This window comes from Trachemys scripta, chromosome 3 (genome assembly GCF_013100865.1).
Source record: "Trachemys scripta elegans isolate TJP31775 chromosome 3, CAS_Tse_1.0, whole genome shotgun sequence".
NCBI lineage: Eukaryota > Metazoa > Chordata > Testudines > Emydidae > Trachemys > Trachemys scripta.
In genome coordinates, this window is record NC_048300.1 from 86774403 (window position 1) to 86795620 (window position 21218).

The 21218-nt window shown below is 39.2% G+C and overlaps 1 protein-coding gene across 1 annotated transcript in view; it reads left to right on the plus strand.

Annotated features, from left to right (window-relative positions):
- PLG (plasminogen) overlaps positions 1-21218 on the plus strand; it is a 63954-nt gene that overhangs the window by 16750 nt on the left and 25986 nt on the right. Inside the window, exons 3-10 of the mRNA XM_034765279.1 lie at positions 222-328; positions 6543-6657; positions 7659-7798; positions 10026-10146; positions 12683-12801; positions 14750-14912; positions 15920-16047; positions 17294-17459. Coding sequence (XP_034621170.1) covers positions 222-328; positions 6543-6657; positions 7659-7798; positions 10026-10146; positions 12683-12801; positions 14750-14912; positions 15920-16047; positions 17294-17459 — 1059 coding nt within the window. The remainder of the gene's footprint in view (positions 1-221; positions 329-6542; positions 6658-7658; positions 7799-10025; positions 10147-12682; positions 12802-14749; positions 14913-15919; positions 16048-17293; positions 17460-21218) is intronic.

Genomic DNA, 21218 nt, shown 5'->3' on the forward strand with positions numbered 1-21218 from the left:
AAAGGGCAACATTTTCAAAATGTGCTGGAGAGACTTAGGAGCCTAAGTCCAATTTAGGCACTTCAGGTGCTTTTGAAAATTTTACCAAAAGCTTAAAATGTCTCTAAACTGCCATGACTGATAAAATCTAAAATGGATAATGAAAAATTTTCACTAAGACAATAATTTAAATAACATTAATGACTGTTTCTTCCACTGCTTTCCCCTCTCAATTTCAACAGGGCCTTTCTATTCAGCAGTAAAGATCAACAGTGTACTACATTGGCTGAGAACACCAAAACATCGCAGTTGGTTAGAGGAACAGATGTAGTGCTCTTTGAGAAGAGAAGTATGTATATATTTTGATAATACTTCTTTAATATATGCTCACCTGACAGAAATATATCCTTGACCGCTTTTCTGAGGTTGTTAGTTTACTGTCATTTATGGTGGTGATGATTTCTGTGAGATGGATGCAGGGAAATGGATCGAAAACACTAAAGTAATTCCATATAGTCCTCAAAAGGTAATAGACCCAACTTGGGTTGGATTCAAACCAGCCTCCTTGAAGGGAAAGGATGTAGATGCATTTCTAACCCTCCATCTAGTCCCAAGCATTTTATGTTTTTGGGATCACACATATTGAACATGCTTCAACCAAAAAAAAAAAAAAAAAAAAAAAAAGTGATACATTTCTCCACTGATAAGTGTTTGCAGCACTCTGCTTAATGGGTCTGGTGGAATCTATTATCATGTGAGTTTTCAACCCTACTGGGTTTCCTATTTATATATTTTATTTTCAATCCCTTAATTTTGAGTTTATGTGGTTTAAATATGTCCCAGAAAACCAGGGATGATTCAACAGAAGAAGCATTTGATCTCATATTCTATCCAGTGGTGAATTAGCCATTGGGCCAATGGGGCCTGTGCCCAGGGGCCCCAGCCAATTGGGGTCTCCTGGAAAAACGGGTGCCCCAACCCACTCTGCCCACCCAACGCACCTGCTGGGGAGTGACTCTACTCTCAGCAGGAATGCTGGGTGGGCAGGGCGCACCCCCACCCCACTCCCTGGCAGGAGAGTGGGGTGAAGGAGGGTGCGGTGGAAGGGGAGGGAGGGGCCTCCACTTGCTCTGGCTCAGGGCCCCACAAAACAGTAATCTGCCTCTGATTCTGTCTATAAACATTGAATCTCTCGATAAGAAAATATAAAATATCCATGTTTTTGATTAGCTCCCTTTTAAAATCTCTATTCTAGGCTTATAGCATGCTCAGACAAGTGGTTGGGTTTAAGACTATTTTTGGATTCCTTAATTCTCCCCTTGAAGTAAAATTATAGTCAAGCCTTGAAAAGACAGTAGGCAGTGGGAAAAATAAATTTCCACTTTTAAATGTGACCACTTCTACAAGTTCCAAGGGAAGAAAAATTACATAGTAACATCAATTGACTGAAGTGAGAGTTCTTGGGGGGGAAAAAGGTCTCGTTTGCTAATCATTCAAACACCTAGGGTAACTGGCTAGCATACCATGTAGTGTTTATATTGACCTGTGTTAAACGAGGCTGTAATTACCAGTAAGGCTTTTTCATGGTTTTTTTAAATTTTGATGAGTTTGAAAAATATGCTGAAATACTAAGCTGCAGACAGCCATGAAGCAGGTCTCATTTATTCTATAAGGTTTTTATAAGGAAAACACAATGGACAAGATTCTAAACTGGTATAAATTAGCATATTTCCACTGATTTCATTGACTTCAGCTGTGGATCTGGCCCAGACACCCCCAAAACTGGAAGTTAAACATCAATGAGCTTCATCAAACTTCATCCTAGTTCTCACATTCATGTCCTGGAAAACATACAGGATAATATAGTGTAATGTGTAGGACACCAAGAAAGAAGTTAATTTGTAGAAGCCAATAGCTTCAAAAGTTGCTAGATAAATGTCATATCTCCAGTTTATGATCAACCAAGGAGATTTTGTTTTGATGATGTAGTACCTGTAACTTGATATCTGCCTTCAGAGTTGAGGTAAGTAAAATTTCTCTGGCTTTGGAATTAGCTGTCCTGCTTTTGCAGTTTAACTCAGTTGAATTACCATAATCTCTTAAAAATTTAGAAAAATAACAAGCTTTATTAACTCACCATCTGTCTCTTAAATGTTGCAGGTTACAGTTCTTAGTTGGTGTAAATAGCCAAAATGCCACCAGAGTTATTTGCATCAACAGAATATTGGCCCTCTGACTCCAACCCAAACCCAATAGCTCGAGCTTCTAGATGTATAGTGCATATACAACTCCCTGCCACTTTCTTTTTTCACACATTCCTCATAGAAAATTGACTTAATAAGGCATTGGTATTAAAAGCCATACTCAAAAGTTTTGAGCCACATCACTTCTGGGGTAAATTTAAAATAGGTTTAGGAATAGTGGACTTAGTAAATGTCCTTACTTAACATTTCAATATGGGATATTCTGTTATAGCCAGAAGACAGTGGGAGTTTCCTTTGAGTAAGGATTGAGTAAAAACTAAGCTAGGCCTGAAAAGTTGGCCCTGTATAGTTTTTGTTATAAATATGAAAAATCAATGGACACATGAGCAAGTGATGAAGTAAGATGAAATTAACTCTTCGCTTATAAGTAATTAAATATTCCAATTGACACAATATAAATACTGTAATGAGAGGGCCAGATTCTTATTCGGGTTTACACTGCTGTAAATCCAGAGAAAGGCCAATGAATCACTGAGATCAGAATCTGTCCCATAACACCTCAACATTGTAACTCTTATGTCATTAACTCATGATGCATTGATGCCAAACATGATATGCCAATGTGTTTGGGACACTGTCAAAATCAGAACTATCCAGCAAATATAAGGATGGGTGACGATCCTACTACATGCAGACTGGGATTTTCAAAGGCTTCTAAAGGAGTTTGGTGCCCAAATCCCATTTAAACTCAATGGGATTTGGACATCCAACTCTCTTAGGATCCTTTGAAAATCTCAGCCATGGATCTTGGGGTTGGTTTCCTGTTAAACAATCAATAAATATGTCAGAATTGCCAACCCCAAGCATTCAAAAACCATGAGTCAAGCTACAAAAATCACAAGATTGGCTTAAAAACCATGAGATATTTTTTTAAAAAATGGGGGGCTTTTTGTTTTCCTTCTGGCTTTTGAACCATTGGAGTGCACTAAGGTCACATTTTCTAGTACTTATCTGCAACCATGAAGGCTACAAATTTGCTTTATTTTTTATTTGAAAGCTGAAATTCTCATCTAATCACTTGCTTCCAGGAGCTGGGGCTTTCAATAAAATCCTAATATCATAAGATTAGTGCTAAAATCAAGGGAGTTGTCAACTCTTGATTTAGTCATTCCTTTATTTTAATTTGTACTAACTACACTAAAAGAGCCAATCCAGTTGCCAATGGCTTCTTTCTTTCATAAGGCATGAAGGAACTCTGACTGTTATGCATGAAGCTGTGAAACTCCCTGCTAAAGGACAGTTTAGAACAGTGCAATACGTCTGGTTCAGTGAGATAGGAGGTCTTACTGTAGCCGACTGAGTATTGAGCTGTGTTCCTCTGCAATTCACCCTATTATTGTCACAGAGTTTTAAAGCATATTGTATCAATCCTAAAGATAAAATCATGTTGTCTGAATATGTTGTTACAGAACAGGAAATAGGAATGAAGAATTTGCCTATCCGGCTCAGATCATTGATTCGTGTAGTCTACTGTGCTGCCTCTGGCAATCACTAATAGCCTAAAGTGTCAAAGGAAAGTGAACATTTCCCATTAGGCATCTAAATGATTATGCAGTGCTGTAGACGGAATGAACAACTCTTCCCTTTTGTCCACAAGAGGTCATCTTAAACCCTCAAAAATGAGATTTGATTACTCTTCTTTATCTTTCAGAGTAGCAGCCGTGTTAGTCTGTATCCACAAAAAGAACAGGAGTACTTGTGGCACCTTAGAGACTAACAAATTTATTAGAGCATAAGCTTTCGTGGGCTACAGCCCACTTCTTCGGATGCATATAGAGTGGAACATATATTGAGGAGATATATACACACACACATACAGAGAGCATGAACAGGTGGGAGTTGTCTTACTAACTCTGAGAGGCCAATTAAGTAAGAGAAAAAAACGTTGGAAGTGATAATCAAGATAGCTCAGTACATTCACAGCCACAGATAGTGTTTGACAGGAAAAAATGTGCAGTTATTTTCCAGAACTTCCCCATCAAACATGCTATAAATCACAGAAACTAATTTAGTTTGTGTTATGGAAAGAGGGATGGGAATTAAAGGCCATATTTGGACATATCAATTTGTAAATTGTTAACCCAAATGAACATGGGCTTGAGTTTAGGGTTCAAAGTTGGTTATTTGTTAGCAGATGGAAAAAAACCTAAAGGTTATATAAACTGTCAGAAGTTTATTCAAACAAAAAGAGTTTGTGTCAGCACTTGACTGCTTCAGTGTTCATTTCTTCAGATTTTTGAACGTGAACACATTGCAAAACTTCTTAGAGTATACAAAAAGTTCCCAGCTAAAAATTCTATGGTAGACTGCCTATTTATCCATAAGTATAGTCTGGCCATATTAGAAATAGGCCTGAATCAGAACCCTAGATCCAAATACCTCTCAATTTTAGGAAAATCTGGACCCCCCATCCATAAACAAGCAGTAAGCCTAATTCTCCTCTTACTGTACCTAGGTAAATCAATTTTATGTCAATTGAGTTACTCCAGATTTACACTGATATATGTAAGAGGATAATTATGCTCCTACGGTAGTTTTGGTGTAGGTTATGTTGAGAAAGTTTGAAGCAAAACTGAGAAACAACAAAAATTCTCCATAGCCAGTGTTTAAAAACACTGAAACCAACCTGATGAAACCCAGCCCTTCTCAGCTTACCAGGAGCAGGGGAGACACTGAGCATTGGCATGTGTGTTTGTGCATGGGGAATGGGTGGATGGGGAGGAGAAACAAAGGATGCCAGAAGTCCCCTGAAAAAAAAAATTACCACCTAGGCCTATTCCAGATCCTCTAAAAACAAATACTGAGTAAAACCTGTCCTAAATGACCAAACAAGGAACTGTCAAAAATTGGTTGCTTAATGGAGGTTGCATAATACAAGTGGAGCAGGATTGTATTAGAACGCTTGGTGACACTTGTAGTAAGTCTGTTTAGACAAGAGCAGGCCAGTAATGATTATCTACCACAATGAAACCTGTACAGGAAACTGGGCTAGAATGATTCATAAATGAACCAAAATGACACTCACCATTATTAGCTCATAAAATGAAGAATTTGTAAGCCTCAAAGTTGCACTAATTTGCACCTTGGGACCAAGAAATAAGAAAGACTGCAGTATGATAAATGTTGCTTTTTAATGGTGACCACCGGATAGGAATGGAGTTTAAGTGCATGCTGTGTGTCACTGCAAATGGGCACGGTTGTGAAGAGTCAATCAGAGATGCTGCTGTTCAACATCTGCAATTTCAGATGCCCAATCCATAGGCAGCCCTAGTTCCATCAGCAGTAGCCTGGTCAGCACTGAGCCCTACAGCTGTTAACTGCTCTGTAGTCATAGTCATAGGTTCCTTGATTTGGGCATGATTTTTCCAGACCCCAAAGGCCAGTCTTGGATGACTGCGAAGGGACTGGACAAATCACTGATAACTTAGGCTTTCAGAGCTACCTGGTCATTTTACATCTTCAAGGCTATCTTTATAAGGAAATGATATAGCTAGGGTGACATCCTGGCCCCACTGAAATCAGTGTCAAAACTCCCATTTATTTCTATAAAGCCAGGCTTTCACACAATTAGGCCAGTTCCACAAAGGCCAGCACTGCCCAAAATTCAAAGTTTAGCTCTATCAGACCCATCCAGCTTCATCCTGTGCAGTGGTGACTCATGGTTTCAACATAATTCCGTAAATGAGTCAAGTTTCATTCATGAGCAGGGGGATCTCAGTGAAACACATTGTCTATGTTTACTGTTTGTAACAAAACCCAAACTTGAATAGGTCTGAGTTACAAAATTCCACCTTTTGAATCTCCAAAGTTCAGGCATGTTTAGATCTGTGATTCTTTCTGGGGCCCACTCTGCTTGAAATCAGGTGAGTTTCATATGCTTTTAGGTTTTGTTGAAAATATTTTGTACAGTTTTACTCACAGCAGCACAACACAAACAGAGAGGCAATAAGAACAACAATGTTTTATTCCAGTCTCAAGAAGGGAGCATTATAGCTGTTGTAATCTGAACCCACCCTTCAAAAATAAACATAATTTGTTATATCTGTTTCCCTAAACATTTTAGTTTTTTGGTCTTTACGTAAACATTCAAGTGACCTTCTTTATGTAAGTCATTAAAATTTGTAAACTAACCTATTTTGAAGAGCTTTACAATAGCACAACTAAGGGGTTTTTTTTGTGGGGGGTGGTAGAGAAGTTTCGGAATGTGGGTATTTAGGCTGATTAGCATGTGTGTAGTTTATTTAATTCGAACAGATGTGATGTTATGATACTGATAGATAAAAATTTATTTCGTGTCAGTCTATCTTTTAGAATGCAGGACTGGTAAGGGGAAGGACTATAGAGGAACAGTATCTAAAACTCAGAGTGGTGTGCCCTGCCAGAAGTGGAGCGACAGTAAACCCCATAAACCTAAGTATGTCCTTTTCATATTTGTGTATATGTTATTCTGAACCTATTCCAAGCCATCCATATTAAGTGTGTACTAAAGAATTAAAGCAAGTTGTTCAGCATTCAAACTCATTGGTAAGAAATCATTTCCTCCTTGTCTTGATCACTGTGATCTCTACCTTGTCTCAAAAGACCTTCAAGGCTGACATATTTCTAAGCATCTAGGAAATATATCCTGCAGTGATTCAAGGGGATGTACTAAATGACCTAAGGGATGATTTCAAAGATAGCATTTCTGGCCAAATTTGGTGGTCCTTAAGCAAGCAGAACACTCATTGGATGAAATCCTGGCTCCTTTGAAGTCAAGGGCAAAGCTCTCGCTGACTTCAATGGGGCTAGGATTTCATCCATTTGCTTCAATGAGTGCTAAAAGTGGCAAAGGAGATAGAAGTATCATCTTATTGGAGAACCCCTTGCGTGTTTCCATGACAATATTTTATGGCTTTAAATGAGAAGCAGTCAACAAGGTCGAACCGTTAACCTCACATTCACATAGGATGTGTTAGTATCACATTCAAGTTGTTGACAACTCTCATGTATTTAGTTAATGTCCTTTTTTGCATTCCCTAGGAAAGTGTTCCATACGAAATATTGCTCTTTTTAACTATGTGCATTAGAAAAACACAGCAGTTATTGATGGAGCTCAGACCCTGGCAGTCCAACAGTAACAAGCCGTTGCAAGTGTAAAAGAGCATTCTTGGATTATGAGGTTGTCATATTTCCTGTAAACTGTAGATATGAAACTGTTGGCTTTTCCCCAGATCCATCAAAGAACTGACATTCAGTAGCTATGAAGAGGCTAATAATGACAGCCACAGAATGCTCTTCAGATAAGGATTTCAGCTCTGGGCAACCAAAGGGAGCATCTATTTCTCTGGCCTTTCATGTGTATGACTAGAGTCCAAAATCACTTGAGAAATTTGGACATTTCACTTTTGCTGTAATGATATTTTTATTTTATTTCAGCTATACACCTGACAACACCCCCTCTGCAGGACTAGAGGCAAACTACTGCAGAAATCCTGATGAGGATGAAAAAGGACCCTGGTGTTACACAACAGATCCTGATACCAGATATGATTACTGTAACATTCAAGAATGTGAAGGTCAGGATACACACACCAAAGATCTTTTTACATCACAATATCTCTAAGTATGTTAAATTGTGCAAGTGCTTTTTTTCAAAGTATGGAAATGTTAGCTCCTTGACCCCATTATCTCTTTGTTTGAGACTATGCCAGCAAACTTTAATCCAGAAGCTGCAAAAAACTTCCTCAGGTGAGTAGTTTTTACTCAAGTGACTTTCAGGATCAGGCCCCTTATTGTTCTTTTGGATAGCCCCAGTAGTAATGGAACAGTTCCCTAAGGTCAACATACAAGTACATGTGTTCCAGAGGACATATCCCTTTGACAGTGACTGGGGAGGACATCTTTTCTTGGTTAATATTATTGTACTGCATTATTATCACATCCTATTTTTAATCATCAGACTGATCCTTCCATAATATATCTAAGGACATCAAATCTGAGGACGTGGCCCATTTTTATGGTAGTTAATATGGCTAGTACCATTGGCCTTAATTCAGCAAGGCACTTAAGCACATACCTAACTTTAAGCATGTTAATAGTCCTATTGATATCAATAGGTTCCCTCATTTACTTAAGATCAGGCATGTGCTTAAGTACCTTACTGACTCAGGGCCTTGTTTGTGTATGACCTTGTTTTTGGATGTTATCTTGCTTAGTAAAATGCCATAATTCTGTCTGGAAACTTTCAAAACTAAAAAATACGGTTTTTGCCATTTCCCAATGGTTTTGTTTCAGCATCCCACTTTAGAGTCGGTTAACATTTCCATTATAACAGCTCCTTGCCAGATCATTGTATGGTATGAAAGGACTCATAATTAGAGACAAGCCTGATCCAAAAATCTGGATCTGAACAAACCCCTATTTGAGGGAGTTAAAAAAGCAGATACAGATCTCAGTTTTGTGCTTCAGGTCCATTTGTGCTTTTAATTCAGATCCAGCTGGGACTTAGCATAAAAGTTCTCAACAAAAAGGACGTCTCCCTAGGGTGACCAGACAGCACATGTGAAAAATCAGGACAGGGGGTGGGGGCTAATAGGTGCCTATATAAGAAAAAGACCCCAAAATCGGGACTGTCCCTATAAAACGGGACATCTAGTCACCCTACGTCTCCCTGAATGGCTTAAATTGTATAAATATTTAATATAGAGGAATCACAAGTTTTGGTTGGTTTTAGATACTTTTTGATCTGCTCTAACTAGAAAATGGCTTATTTAAAAAAAAAAAAGAAAGATTGACCTGACGATCATAGTCATGCAGGCAACGTCTATTGACATTAGTGGGAGTATTGCATGCAGATATGTGGCATGGGCCAGCCCTGAAAATCTTGCATTTACATAAAATTTGATTCAGTTGATGAGCATAAGCACCAGGAACTTCTAGGGTTCCTTTGCTCAGTGCATCAAGAGATTAATCTTGGTTCAACTCCCCTATTCTAAATGTATGGCTCTTCCTTTATTTTTCTTCTATAACTCACACAGACCATTCTACTGAACCCAGGTAGGACTTCCTCTGCCGCATGGGGCACAAGTCACTTGCAGGTTTAAACTAGAGTAAATGGTGGATTCTCTGTAACTTGAAGTCTTTAAACCATGATTTGAGGACTTCAGTAACTCAGCTGGAGGTTAGGGGTCTATTACAGCAGTGGGTGGATGAGGTTCTGTGACCTGCAATGGGCAGGTGGTCAGACTAGATGATCTTGATGGTCCCTTCTGATTTCAAAGTCGAATCTATGAAACTTAATGGATTATGTTCAGGAAACCAAATGAACATCAATCCAGAGGGTTGGTCTCACATGGTCCAATTGTTGGGAATAGTGGGAGAATGTTAGCTATTTAATGTCATCATATTACATGCCATGGAACCCGTGTCTTCATTATCCAAGTCATTACTCTTTAAAGGAAGCTACTTTGCAAAGGAAGCTTCTCCAGTAATATATACAACCTAAAAGCGCCTTAGAAATCTTCTTGTCATATCATAGTTTTTTAATTGTTGTTTTCATTGTTTTTATTTTAAAAGATACACTATAGTGTAACAAATAAGCCAAATAAAATAAATGTAATTAAGTAGGTGAAGTCACCCACCAGTAGAAAGAACCTTGCCATTTTAGAATAGTTCTTTGATCTAGTTTTGCCTTCTGATTGGTCTCTTGAGCTGATGGCATGTCCAAAGGGAAAGTTTCTGGACCAATGCTATTCTTGATGTTTCCCCCTGTTTCTTTGTTTTCACTCCTGCTTGTCCATACAGAAGCGTGCATGCATTGCAGTGGCGAAAACTACCAAGGCAAAATTTCCCAAACAGAGTCTGGGATTGAGTGCCAGCACTGGGATTCTCAACAGCCTCACTCTCATGGGTACATCCCTTCAAAGTAAGTCACAACCAGTAATGAAATAACTGATCAGCTAGATGGACCAAAGACCAGGGAAATAGCCCCTGGGGTCTGGAGCCAGGAGGAAAAAAAAAGATAGATTGTTTTTCATAGTAATTTTCCATTTTCATTTTGATAATACTTGATCATGTTTTTTGTTGGCCAACCTCTCCCTTGGCTATTTGAGCCAATGCACTTTTGCATGTGCTTGATGTTTTGCTTGTTTGCCATACTAATACCATAGGCAGCATTTGGGAGTGTTCATGTGTGAGGGAGCTATGTTTTTAACATCCTTCCCTTAAAAAGAGAGGGTTGGGGAGTCAAAAAGTTCTGTTTCGGTCCAGGACAACAAAAAGACTGATCTGCTGCCTCTCAGTGCAATGGAAGAAGGTAAATCATCAATCCTTTCTCTTTTCTTTCTGTTTCTTTGGAGGCAACTCCAAGTTATCTGAAATTCAAGCTAGGGAAAATGGTAGTGACAGAAGAACCTCAGAAGGCTCTGAGGTTTGGTTCTGATAATAATAATAATAATACCTAACATGTACATACAACTTTTCATCTGTAGATTTCAAATTCCTTTACATTGCTAAGCATCATAGTCCTCATTTTACAGATGGGGAAACTGAGACACAGGTTTTTTTAAGTGTCTCATTGTTTTATTGTGCCCTCACTGTCTGTATCTCTGAGGGAGCGGGGTGAAAGAGAGAAGGGGGGCGGCCAGGGCTTCAGCGGGGCGCTACCACGCGGCCCCGATCACTGCGCCGCCTGCCGGGAGGCTCCACGCCACTCCAGTCGTCTGGGAAGGATGTGGACTGCCCTGCCGGGCGCTCCCGTCCTCCGTGCCGCCACCCCCTACAGGGCGGCTGGAGCGGAACACCACCCAAAAAAAAAAAAAAAAAAAAAAAGCGGCCGTGCTGTCCTAGGATTGGGCAGAATGCTGCCTCGAACAATCTGCCACCCCAAGCACCAGCTTACTCGGGCTGGTACTCAGCCCTGGGCTGAGTACCTCTGACTATCAGGTCCTAAGTGGCTTGCCCAAGGTTACATAACAGCTCAGTAGCAGAGCAGAAGTAGAACCCAGGTCTCAACTCTCAAGCCAGTGCCTTATCCACTAGACCATGCTACCATTCATAAAACCCATAATAACCACCTTGCAAAACTTGAATGCTTGGCCATATTTATCTGAAACGTTTAAGATCTTTTTAGTGCTCCCCACTCTCAGTTTATGTATAGAACATAACAGCTGGTGACATGAAGCCTCCTCAGGTGGCCCTTCATTCTTGTCTTATGAATCAGAATGAACAGATAAGAGGTTGAATCTGAAAGACAGTAACATTTTAAAATAACCCTCCCCCTTTTGTTAAAGACAGTCTCTAATCAACACATACTGAAACAGACAAGCCTACAGAATATCAGAAGAAAGATGAGGTATTATGAAAGTTTTCTGCTATGAGATCTTAAAAAAATGGAAACCAGAGAAACAGATTTGTATGCTTCACAGCTTTAAGATGACCTGCCAGGAAGGAATATCTCCCCTAATGTCACAGCATTGAACACATTGGCTGGGTGGCAAGGTCATCATAGGTGGTGGTTTTGGGATTCCCTTCCTCTGAAGAACTGAGGTTGCTACAGGACTAGACAGAGCAAAGGTTTGATCTCCTGGGGCAAATGCTTCATTTCTTTCTCTCTCCTTTATCTTCTTCCCTTCCTCATGCTAAACCAGTTCTCTTCACCCCAACCTCCTTCACCATCACTGTCTCTTCTGACCTTGAAAGGTGTTTGTGTTCAGGGAATAGAGAGATGGTGATTATGTCTAGACCCTGAGCAGTCGGCTGGGAGGCAAGCATCCTGCACCTTCTCCTACACATGTGCAATCAGGAAGAGCTAATCAAACCAACTTGTCCAAAATGTTGAGGGGAAAAGGAAAATGGAAAACTAGACATAGGTCACTGAGAGCGGGGAACAACACAGTGGAGCATGTGGGCAATTTCAATTTACAGCAAATGTATTCAGATTTTTAAAGTTTTGTAGTATGATACATTGCATAAAGGCAAGCTACTTAGGAAACAGGACAAACAAAGCATGCATCATGGTACAGTATTTAATTAAATGATCACATGCCAGTTGCTGTACAAGACCCCGTCTCATCCAGTGCACAGAATGGACAGTGAATGAGGCTGTGGGTTGCAAGAAGAGAAAGGGTGTTCTCTTATGGGTAGGACACTGGACTGGGACTCTTATTGCTGGTCTGCCATGGACTTGCTGCTTGATGTTAGGCAGAACTACCATAGTGCATATGAACAAGGGGCCCAAATGGAGGTTGCACAGGTAACCTTAATTCCGGCATTTCCTAACTTTTTGAGTGTCGACTTTGCAACTTTACTGTTCTTTTAATATAGTTTTTCCTATGTAATTTATATCTCACTCCTTAGCCCAGTATCTGAATGCCCAAAAAGCTCATTGTGCCACAGGAGGGGCAATTCATACCATCAGCCGTTAGTGAATTAGATTCTTAATTCAAACGTCTAATTTTCAGCTTTCCAGAGAAGAATCTGAGGCTGAATTACTGCCGTAATCCTGATGGTGAGCCTCGGCCCTGGTGTTTCACTACCAACCCCACGAAACGCTGGGAATTTTGTAACATTCCACGTTGCAGTAAGTGTTACTTATGGAGATTGTGGAACCCAAGTTAGCTACCACTACAGGCAGTTGCAACAGGTAGAAGCTAGAACCAAAATGTAGGGAAAAGTTGGGGGTGAGGATGGAGGGTGGAATCCATCAACAAATATCCCAAGATGAGCCTTCTGTACCAGGGAAGGTGCATCATTAATAGAATCATTTACTAAGTTCCAATCATTTAAACCTGTGTAAGTGCATTGAGAGTGATAGGGCTGCATAGGTTTTATTGAGTACATAATTTGCACAGTTATCTCTGAAACTCAAATTTGCCCTGCAGAATTGTTATTACTGATGATAGCACTAGAGGGAAATAACTCAGATTGACTCTCAGGATGCATCTTCACTAGGGAAAAAAGGTAGTTTTTTTAAAACTCAGGTTAACTAACAGAAAGTAAAATACTAATGAAGTCAAGGAAGTACACCTCTACCCCGATATAACGCTGTCCTCGGGAGCCAAAAAATCTTACCGTGTTATAGGTGAAACTGCGTTATATTGAACTTGCTTTGATCCTCCGGAGTGCACAGCCCCGCTTCCCCAAAGCACTGCTTTACCGTGTTATATCCGATTTAGTGTTACATCGGGGTAGAGGTGTATGTAGTTTTCACAAGAGTTTGCAGGTCAAGGAAACTGTGGGGAAGCCTAGGATTTACCTTGTAGTTTTCACATGAGTTAACAAGCCAAACTGTGTTGTCATCACTAGGATTTTATCCTGTGTTAGCTAACTCGAGTTAAGAACACATCTTTTTTTCTTAGTGAAGACAAAACCTCTAAGCTCAGGGCTAGCAGTTAAAAAAATCCATTAAACTGAGCACATTTGACATGCAAATCACAAAGACAATAAATATGGTGCACCACAATGCCATTTTTAGACCAGAATTGCACTTTGAGGATCAGGCTTATATTTATATCACCAGTCCTAGTCTTCTCAAGTATTTGCTTTTCTCACTGCTTTATGAAGAATCACATATTTGCTGGATAGGGATCAATTAAAACACCTATTTATTGATGGAGGGTGAATATTTGACAGGTTTCTCTAAAGTAAGAAATGGGTTGAGAAACTGTAAGATCACTGATACTGAGTTTAGAATTTTAACTAGTTTTATGGAACATGTTGACCTTTTATTCTCCATCAGGAAATTATATGTACAGTCAAAATGCATGTTCATTTTCATCTTGAAATTAAAAAGACCAAATAAATGTGGACTCACAACCCAATGGTATCTCCTTTATGCCTTTCTGAGGTACCTGGTGCTCTGGTTGTCCTTGGAATACTTGTGGGCTGTGGCTAATAGGTACTTTTGCAATAAGCATTAAGAAAGGCAGGTGTCTGAGTAGTTCTAACGATCTTCCTTTCTTCAGCATTCTTCTTCTGCTGCTAGACCATCTCAGGCACCTTGTTCCAAGACTCGCTCTTCCCATTAGATCTTCCCCTTCAGATTTCTGTTTTAGCCCCAAAGGCCCCATTCCCTGCTGTGATGCATCTCTTTATAATATCTCACAGGGCCTCATCCTCACTACCTCCTGTCCTGACAATCTCTGCTCTTCCATCCTACCTCTCAGACTCACTTAGCCGTCCTCCCTCAGCTCATTTTTCTCACCACCATTGTAGTGAGATAGCTACGGTGGAGGAAAGGATGGATGGCTTAAATGTGATCATGTTGTCACCAGATGCTTCAGAGGGTTCGGCATAGAATAGAATTCACTGTTTGGAAATTTTGAAAATTTTATGGCAACTTAAAATCTAAGTGAGAAGAGTCAAGGAGGAGTATCTGGATGTTTTCTCTGTGCTTTGGCTTATGTCTTGCCATAGCCTTTGGAAACCTCACCAGTATAGAAACAAAAACGTGCATGTTCCACATTATGCAAAGTTAAGCTTACGTATCTTGAAGGCACTGTTTATATTCATTTCCTTTTCTGGTATAGCTTCACCACCACCAGTTTCTGGCCCAGGAAGTCAGTGCCTTTCAGGAAACGGAGATGATTATCGAGGCAAGATAGGTGTCACTATGTCAGGAAACACTTGTCAACATTGGAGTGCTCAGTTTCCCCACAAACATGCCCGGACTCCAGAGAACTATCCCTGCAAGTATGTAAAACCTCTTCATTATTTGGTGCCTGTTGGAAGTACCAAGGAACATAGTTATTTCATGATGATGTAGACATAATATTAAGGTTGGCACAATTTTTCTCCAACTATATTGCTAAGTTCTCCTTTCTCCATATTATTTCAGCTCTCTCATTATTCTTCTTTAATTTCTTCACTTGATCCTGCTCTCTGATTTTTCCTGTGTTCCTCCTCTTCATCTCTCATTCTCATGTACTTGAATCTTCCTCTCTGGCATTCATGCTCTTCCTATTCTTCCTTTCCCCACTCACATCTATCCTTTACTGTGTTCCATACCCAGGTGCTTCCATGTAGAATAAGAGTGTTAGAAAAGTTATTTTTCCCAGTGATGATACTGTTCCATAACATGCTTTATCTGCACTACTCTTGGTGTCCTGTCACAAGTGAAGGAAGTACAAGTGTGATCCACTGGTGAATATGTGTTACAGATTCTCCTCTGTGCTGATCCACAGAGGATATGAGTTGTTACAGCCTCCAGTTATAGAGCCTTGGCTCTTAAGCACCATCTGTAGCAGCACATGCTTTAAATCTCCAGTTCAATGTGATTACTGCTATCTTGGCCAACATACCAGGGACCTCCAGAGCTAAAAGCATGAGCTGCTACAGTTTGAGCTGAAGAGTCCAGACTGTAAAACTAGGGTTTGTAACAACTCATATCCTCTGTGGATCAACATAGAAGGGAACCTGAAATAGTCACCTGGGGTTACATAAGCATCAGAAAAGCTGCTCATATTCTTAGCATGTGGACCTCTCTTACCTAGAATGCTGACCAGACTCACAACAATAATGCATTGCAGTAATTTGCCTTATTGCAGATAAATGTAATTACTGAGCAACATTTTGCTGCAGTAGTGACTCACCAATAAATACAATCGTAAACAAGTGAGGAAACATTCCCCACCCCCTTGTTCTTGGCCATTATCAGATTTCCATGAGAAGCTAATTTTCACATAGTGCTTTTGCTTCAGGGCTTTAGAAGAAAACTACTGTAGAAACCCTGACGGTGAGATCAAGCCATGGTGTTATACCACCAAAAGCTCAACACGATGGGAATACTGTAACATACCCAGCTGTGATGAAACAACAATAAAAACTGGTAAGGAGAGTGGATGCACCTGTGATATGGAGGTTGAAAGAATCGTGGGAGTCAGTCATTCTTTTTTTGTACCAATTGCAAATAAATCATTGTTTATTCATATTATTATTAATTTGTTGATCTGAACACTCTGCAGACCACATCTGAACATTATAGTGGAAGGTTGAACCTGTTGAGGGTAGGATTTAAGTCTGGTGGGAAAGTGCAGTGTGAGGAAGAAAGATTTTAGATCATATTGTTCTGCTGACTGCCTCGGCTTTGGAAAAGTTACCAAGCAGTGAGCTTACAGAGTTTCCTTTTTCCTTTTGAACTTAGTATCTTTTCTAAGATCAGAGAAGATTTTAAAAGTGTGGAAAAAGTAAAAAACAGGAAAAATATGAAAAACAAAACCCTAGAAAGCATTAATCGATTGCATTCAATGGCAAGGAAAGAAAAAAATGGAGATAAAGCAGAAAAACATGGTAATTAAAAATTCAATAAATATTCCATTTTTGAAAACTGAAATGAAAATTTTCCTTTTGTTTCAAAATTTCTCATTTCAATTGTTTTAAAAAATGGTTAAAATAATTTTTAACAGAGAAATGTCATTGTTTTGGACAAAACTCCATATTTTGGAGAGAATTTTTGGCTCAAAAATGTCAGCCAGCCCTACAAATACTACAAGTACAAGATCCCAGTTACCCAAATTGCTTGGCACCATCAAGTATGTTTACATACACCAGATGTGTGTCCATCGATAACAAATCAATAGAAGCTGCAATAATGTAAGAGAAAACTTCAGCCTCCAAACTCCAACCCCTGAAAAATCCAACCAAACACTTCCACTTGTTTACATATCCTAACTAACAACCCCAAACTCCTTCAGTACAAAAAAAGGGAAATCATCCCGATGCAAGGTCAATCCACCACTAGCAATACATCTGATATAAAACCACAATTTTGGATCCACATTCTGAACTTTGTGATTCTCTAATCCAAGTATGCCTAACACAACACAACATTGAAATTGAGATTGCATCTAAGGAACAGCATCTGACTCATGACGGTAACGCATTAAAATCTTCCATACACCCTCAGAAATGCCTCTTCTGAATGAGATCTTGTCATAAGAAGGTATCTGTGACAGGCAGGCTAACCATTCTGACTTGTTTGTTTATTGCTTTTATTTGTTTGGTTTGGTTTTTCTGTGCTCATTTATCAAAGTAAAATTCACTTTTAAAGCACTGTTTTTTATTGTTCATTACAGATGCACCTGTGATTCAACAGGATCCAGTCATTGAGGATTGCTTTCAAGACACTGGCCTGTCTTACCGAGGCACAACTTCGTTGACTATCTCAGGAAAGAAGTGCCAAGCATGGAGATCAATGTCTCCGCACAAACACACAAAAACCCCAGCAGCATATCCAAATGCGTAGGTTTACTTCAACCACTATCACAAAAATCAGTGTAGGAATTGTCCAGAAATCTATTAATTGTGCCATCCACTTAAAGGGACACTGTCAAGTTAAAATTCACACTGCAAACAAATTTCTTTACCAATTTACTAAGAGTGCCTTGAGAGAGAGAATTTTAAAATCCAATTCAGTTGTTGCTGTTTTAGCTCTTTGTTTAATTGTTTTAGTTTCTCCCACTTGGACAATGAAAATCAGCTAAGCCAGCTTCACTTTCAGGAGCTTAATATTGCAGTGGTTTCAAACACTGGAAGAGGATGCATTTCATTTACAATAACATCTTTCATTATTATTTTTTAAAACACTGAAACATTTATATTGGGCTAAGATTTTAAAAAAGCTTGTTTTCATGACATTTAAATTCTGGGCTAAATGTAAATATAGTGTCTTTTAAAATTGCTCTTCAAGAAATTAAGAGTTGTCATAAATATTCCAAGAATCAGACTTATGGCCAAATTCTGCCATCAGAACCACACTGTAAGTCATAGAAATATGCACTGTGTTATGTATTTGAGAATATGACAGTTGCCTTTAAACCTGCTCCAGAACACAGTGTATGGGAGAATCTAAGAAAATGGAAATTAATTATATGGACACAAATAATGTTGCAATACATACTGGTCAGGAATATGTATAGTATTTCATATTGCTAAGTTATATGTATTTTGTGACTGCTGTAGTCATAATTAGGAGATGGGGGTTGGGAATATTATATACAGTGTTTAACTACCCTGACAGTTAAGAAGTTTTTCCTAATGTTCAACCTCCCTTGCTACAATTTAAGCCCATTGCTTCTTGTGCTATCCTCAGCAGTTAAGAAGAACAATTTATCACCCTCTTCCTTGCAACAGCCTTTTATGTACTTGAAAACTGTTATCATGTCCCCTCAGTCTCCTTATCTCCAGACTAAACAAACCCAGTTTTTTCAATCTTCCCTCATAGGTCATGTTTTCTAGACCTTTTATCATTTTTGTTGCTCTTCTCTGGACTTTCTCCAATTTGTCCACATCTTTCCTGAAATGTGGCGCCCAGAACTGGACACACTACTCCAATTGAGGTCTAATCAATGTGGAGTAGAGCAGAACAGTTACTTATTGTGTCTTGCTTATAATACTCCTGCTAATACATCCCAGAATGATGTTTGCTTTATTTTTGCAACAATGTTACACTGTTGACTCATATTTAGCTTGTGATCCACTATGGCCCCCAGATCCCTTTTCGAAGTACTCCTTCCTAGGCAGTCATTTCCTATTTCGTATGTATGCAACTGATTGTTCCTTCCTAAGTGGAGTACACTGCATTTGTCCTTATTGAATTTCATCCTATTTGCTTCAGATCATTTCTCCAGTTTGTCCAGATCATTTTGAATTTTAATCTTATCCTCCAAAGCACTTGCAGCCTCTCCCAGCTTGGTATTGTCCACAAATGTTATAAGTGTAGTACTCTCTATGCCATTATCTAAATCATTGATAAAGATATTGAACAGAACTGATTCCTGTGGGACCCCCACTTGATATGCCCTTCCAACTTGAATATGAACCACTGATAACTACTCTCTGGGAACAGAGAGTAGTTATATATTAACTACTGGGAAGTTATATATTATATTAGCCTTTTTTACAACTACAGCATATTGTCATCTCATATTCAATTTGTGATCCACTATCACCCCCAAATCTTTTCAGCAGTACTACCACCTAGCCAGTTCTTCCCCATTTTGTAGTTGTGCATTTTTCCTTCCTAAATTACGTACTTTGCACTTGTTTTTATTGTATTTCATCTTGTTGATTTCAGACAAATTCTCTAATTTGTCAAGGTCATTTTGAATTCTAATCCTGTTCTTCAAAGTGCTTGTAAAACCTTCCCAATTTAGCGTCATCTGCAGATTTTATAAGCATATTCTCCACTCCATTATCCAAGTCATTAATGAAAATATTGTGTAGTACCAGACCCAGGACTGATCCCTGTAGGACCCCTTAGATACGCTCTCCCAGTTTAATAGCAAACCATTGAGTAGCAAACCTACTCATTGAGTAAGGTCTCTCAACCAGTTGTGCACCCATCTAATAATAATTTTATTTAGACCTCATTTCCCTAATTTGCTTATGAGAATGTCCTATGGGACTGTGTCAAAAGACTTATTAAAATCATATATCACATCTACTGCTTCTCCCCCCCCCCCCACACACACATATATGCTAGGTCAATAACCCCATCAAGGAAGGTAATTAGTTTGGTTCGACCTGATTTGTTCTTGACAAATCCATGCTGACTGTTCTTTATAACCCTATTATCTGCTAGATGCTGACAAACTGATTGTTTAATAATTTTTTCTAGTGTCTTTCTAGGTATCAAAGTTAGGCTGACTTATCTATAATATCCTATGTCCTCTTTGTTCCCCTTTTCAAAAATAGGTACTATGTTTTCCTCTCTCCAATCCTCAGGGACCTCACACATCCGCCAGGAGTCCTCAAAGATAATTGCTAATAGTTCCAAGATTGCTTCAGCTAGTTCTTGAAGTACACTAGAATGAATTTCATCAGGCCTTGCTGACTTGAATACATCTAACTTATCTAAATAGTCTTTAGACTGTTCTTTCCTGATTTTGGTTTGCTCCTTGTTGTTAATATTAATTGTGTTGTGTAGCAGGTCACCATTAATCTTTTTAGTGAAGACTGAAGCAAAATAGGCATTAAATACTTCAGCTTTCTCGATGTCATCACTTATTAACTTTGTTTTCTCACTAGGTAGTGGACCTACACTTTCCTTCATCTTTGTCCTGTTCCTAATGTATTTAGAGAACCTTATTGCCTTTTATGTCCCTTGCTAGATATAACTCATTTGGTGCCATAGCCTTTCTGATTTTTGTCCTTACATGGTTACGCTATTCTTTGTACTCCTCCTTAGAAATTTGATCATTTTTCCACCTTTTCTAGGATTCCTTTTTGATTTTTCAGGTAATTGGCCTCTTGCTATTCTTCCTAACTTTCTTTTTCATCAGGATAGTTTGCAGTTTTGCCTTTAATATTGGCTTCTTGAGAAACTGACAGCTCTCCTGAACTCCTTTTTCCTTTAGATTTTCTTCCCTGGGACATTACCTACCCGTTCTCTAAGTTTGCTAAAGTTTGCTTTTTTTAAAGTCCATTGTTCTTATTCGGCTTCTCTCACTCCTTCCCTTCCTTATAATCATGAGATCTATTGCTTCATGGTCAATTTCACCCAAATTGCCTTCAGATTCACTATCGATTCCTCCCTGTTGGTCAGAATCAAGTCTAAAATGGCTGTTCCCATGGTTACTTCCTCCACTTTCTGAAATAAAAGGTTGCCCCTGATACATTCCAAGAACTTACTGAAAATTTAGTATTCTGCCATATTACTTTTCCAATAGATGCCTGGGTAATTAAAGTCCCCCATTACTACCAGTTCTTGTGTTTTGGAAATTCTGTTTGTTCTAGAAATGCCTCCTCCTCCTCCTCCTCTTCCTGATTCAGTGGACTGTAGTAGACCCCTACCATGACATCATCACCCTTATTTTTCCCTTTTTATCTTTACCCAGAAACTTGCCACTGGTCTGGCTCTTACTTCCATCTGGATCTCAGAACAAGTGTATATATTATGGACAGGAGCGGCACCAGGGTTTTTGGCGCCATAGGTGGGGGTCCTTCCGCGCTCCCGATTGTCACCAGCAATTCTGCGGTGGGGGGGTACCTCCGCGCTCC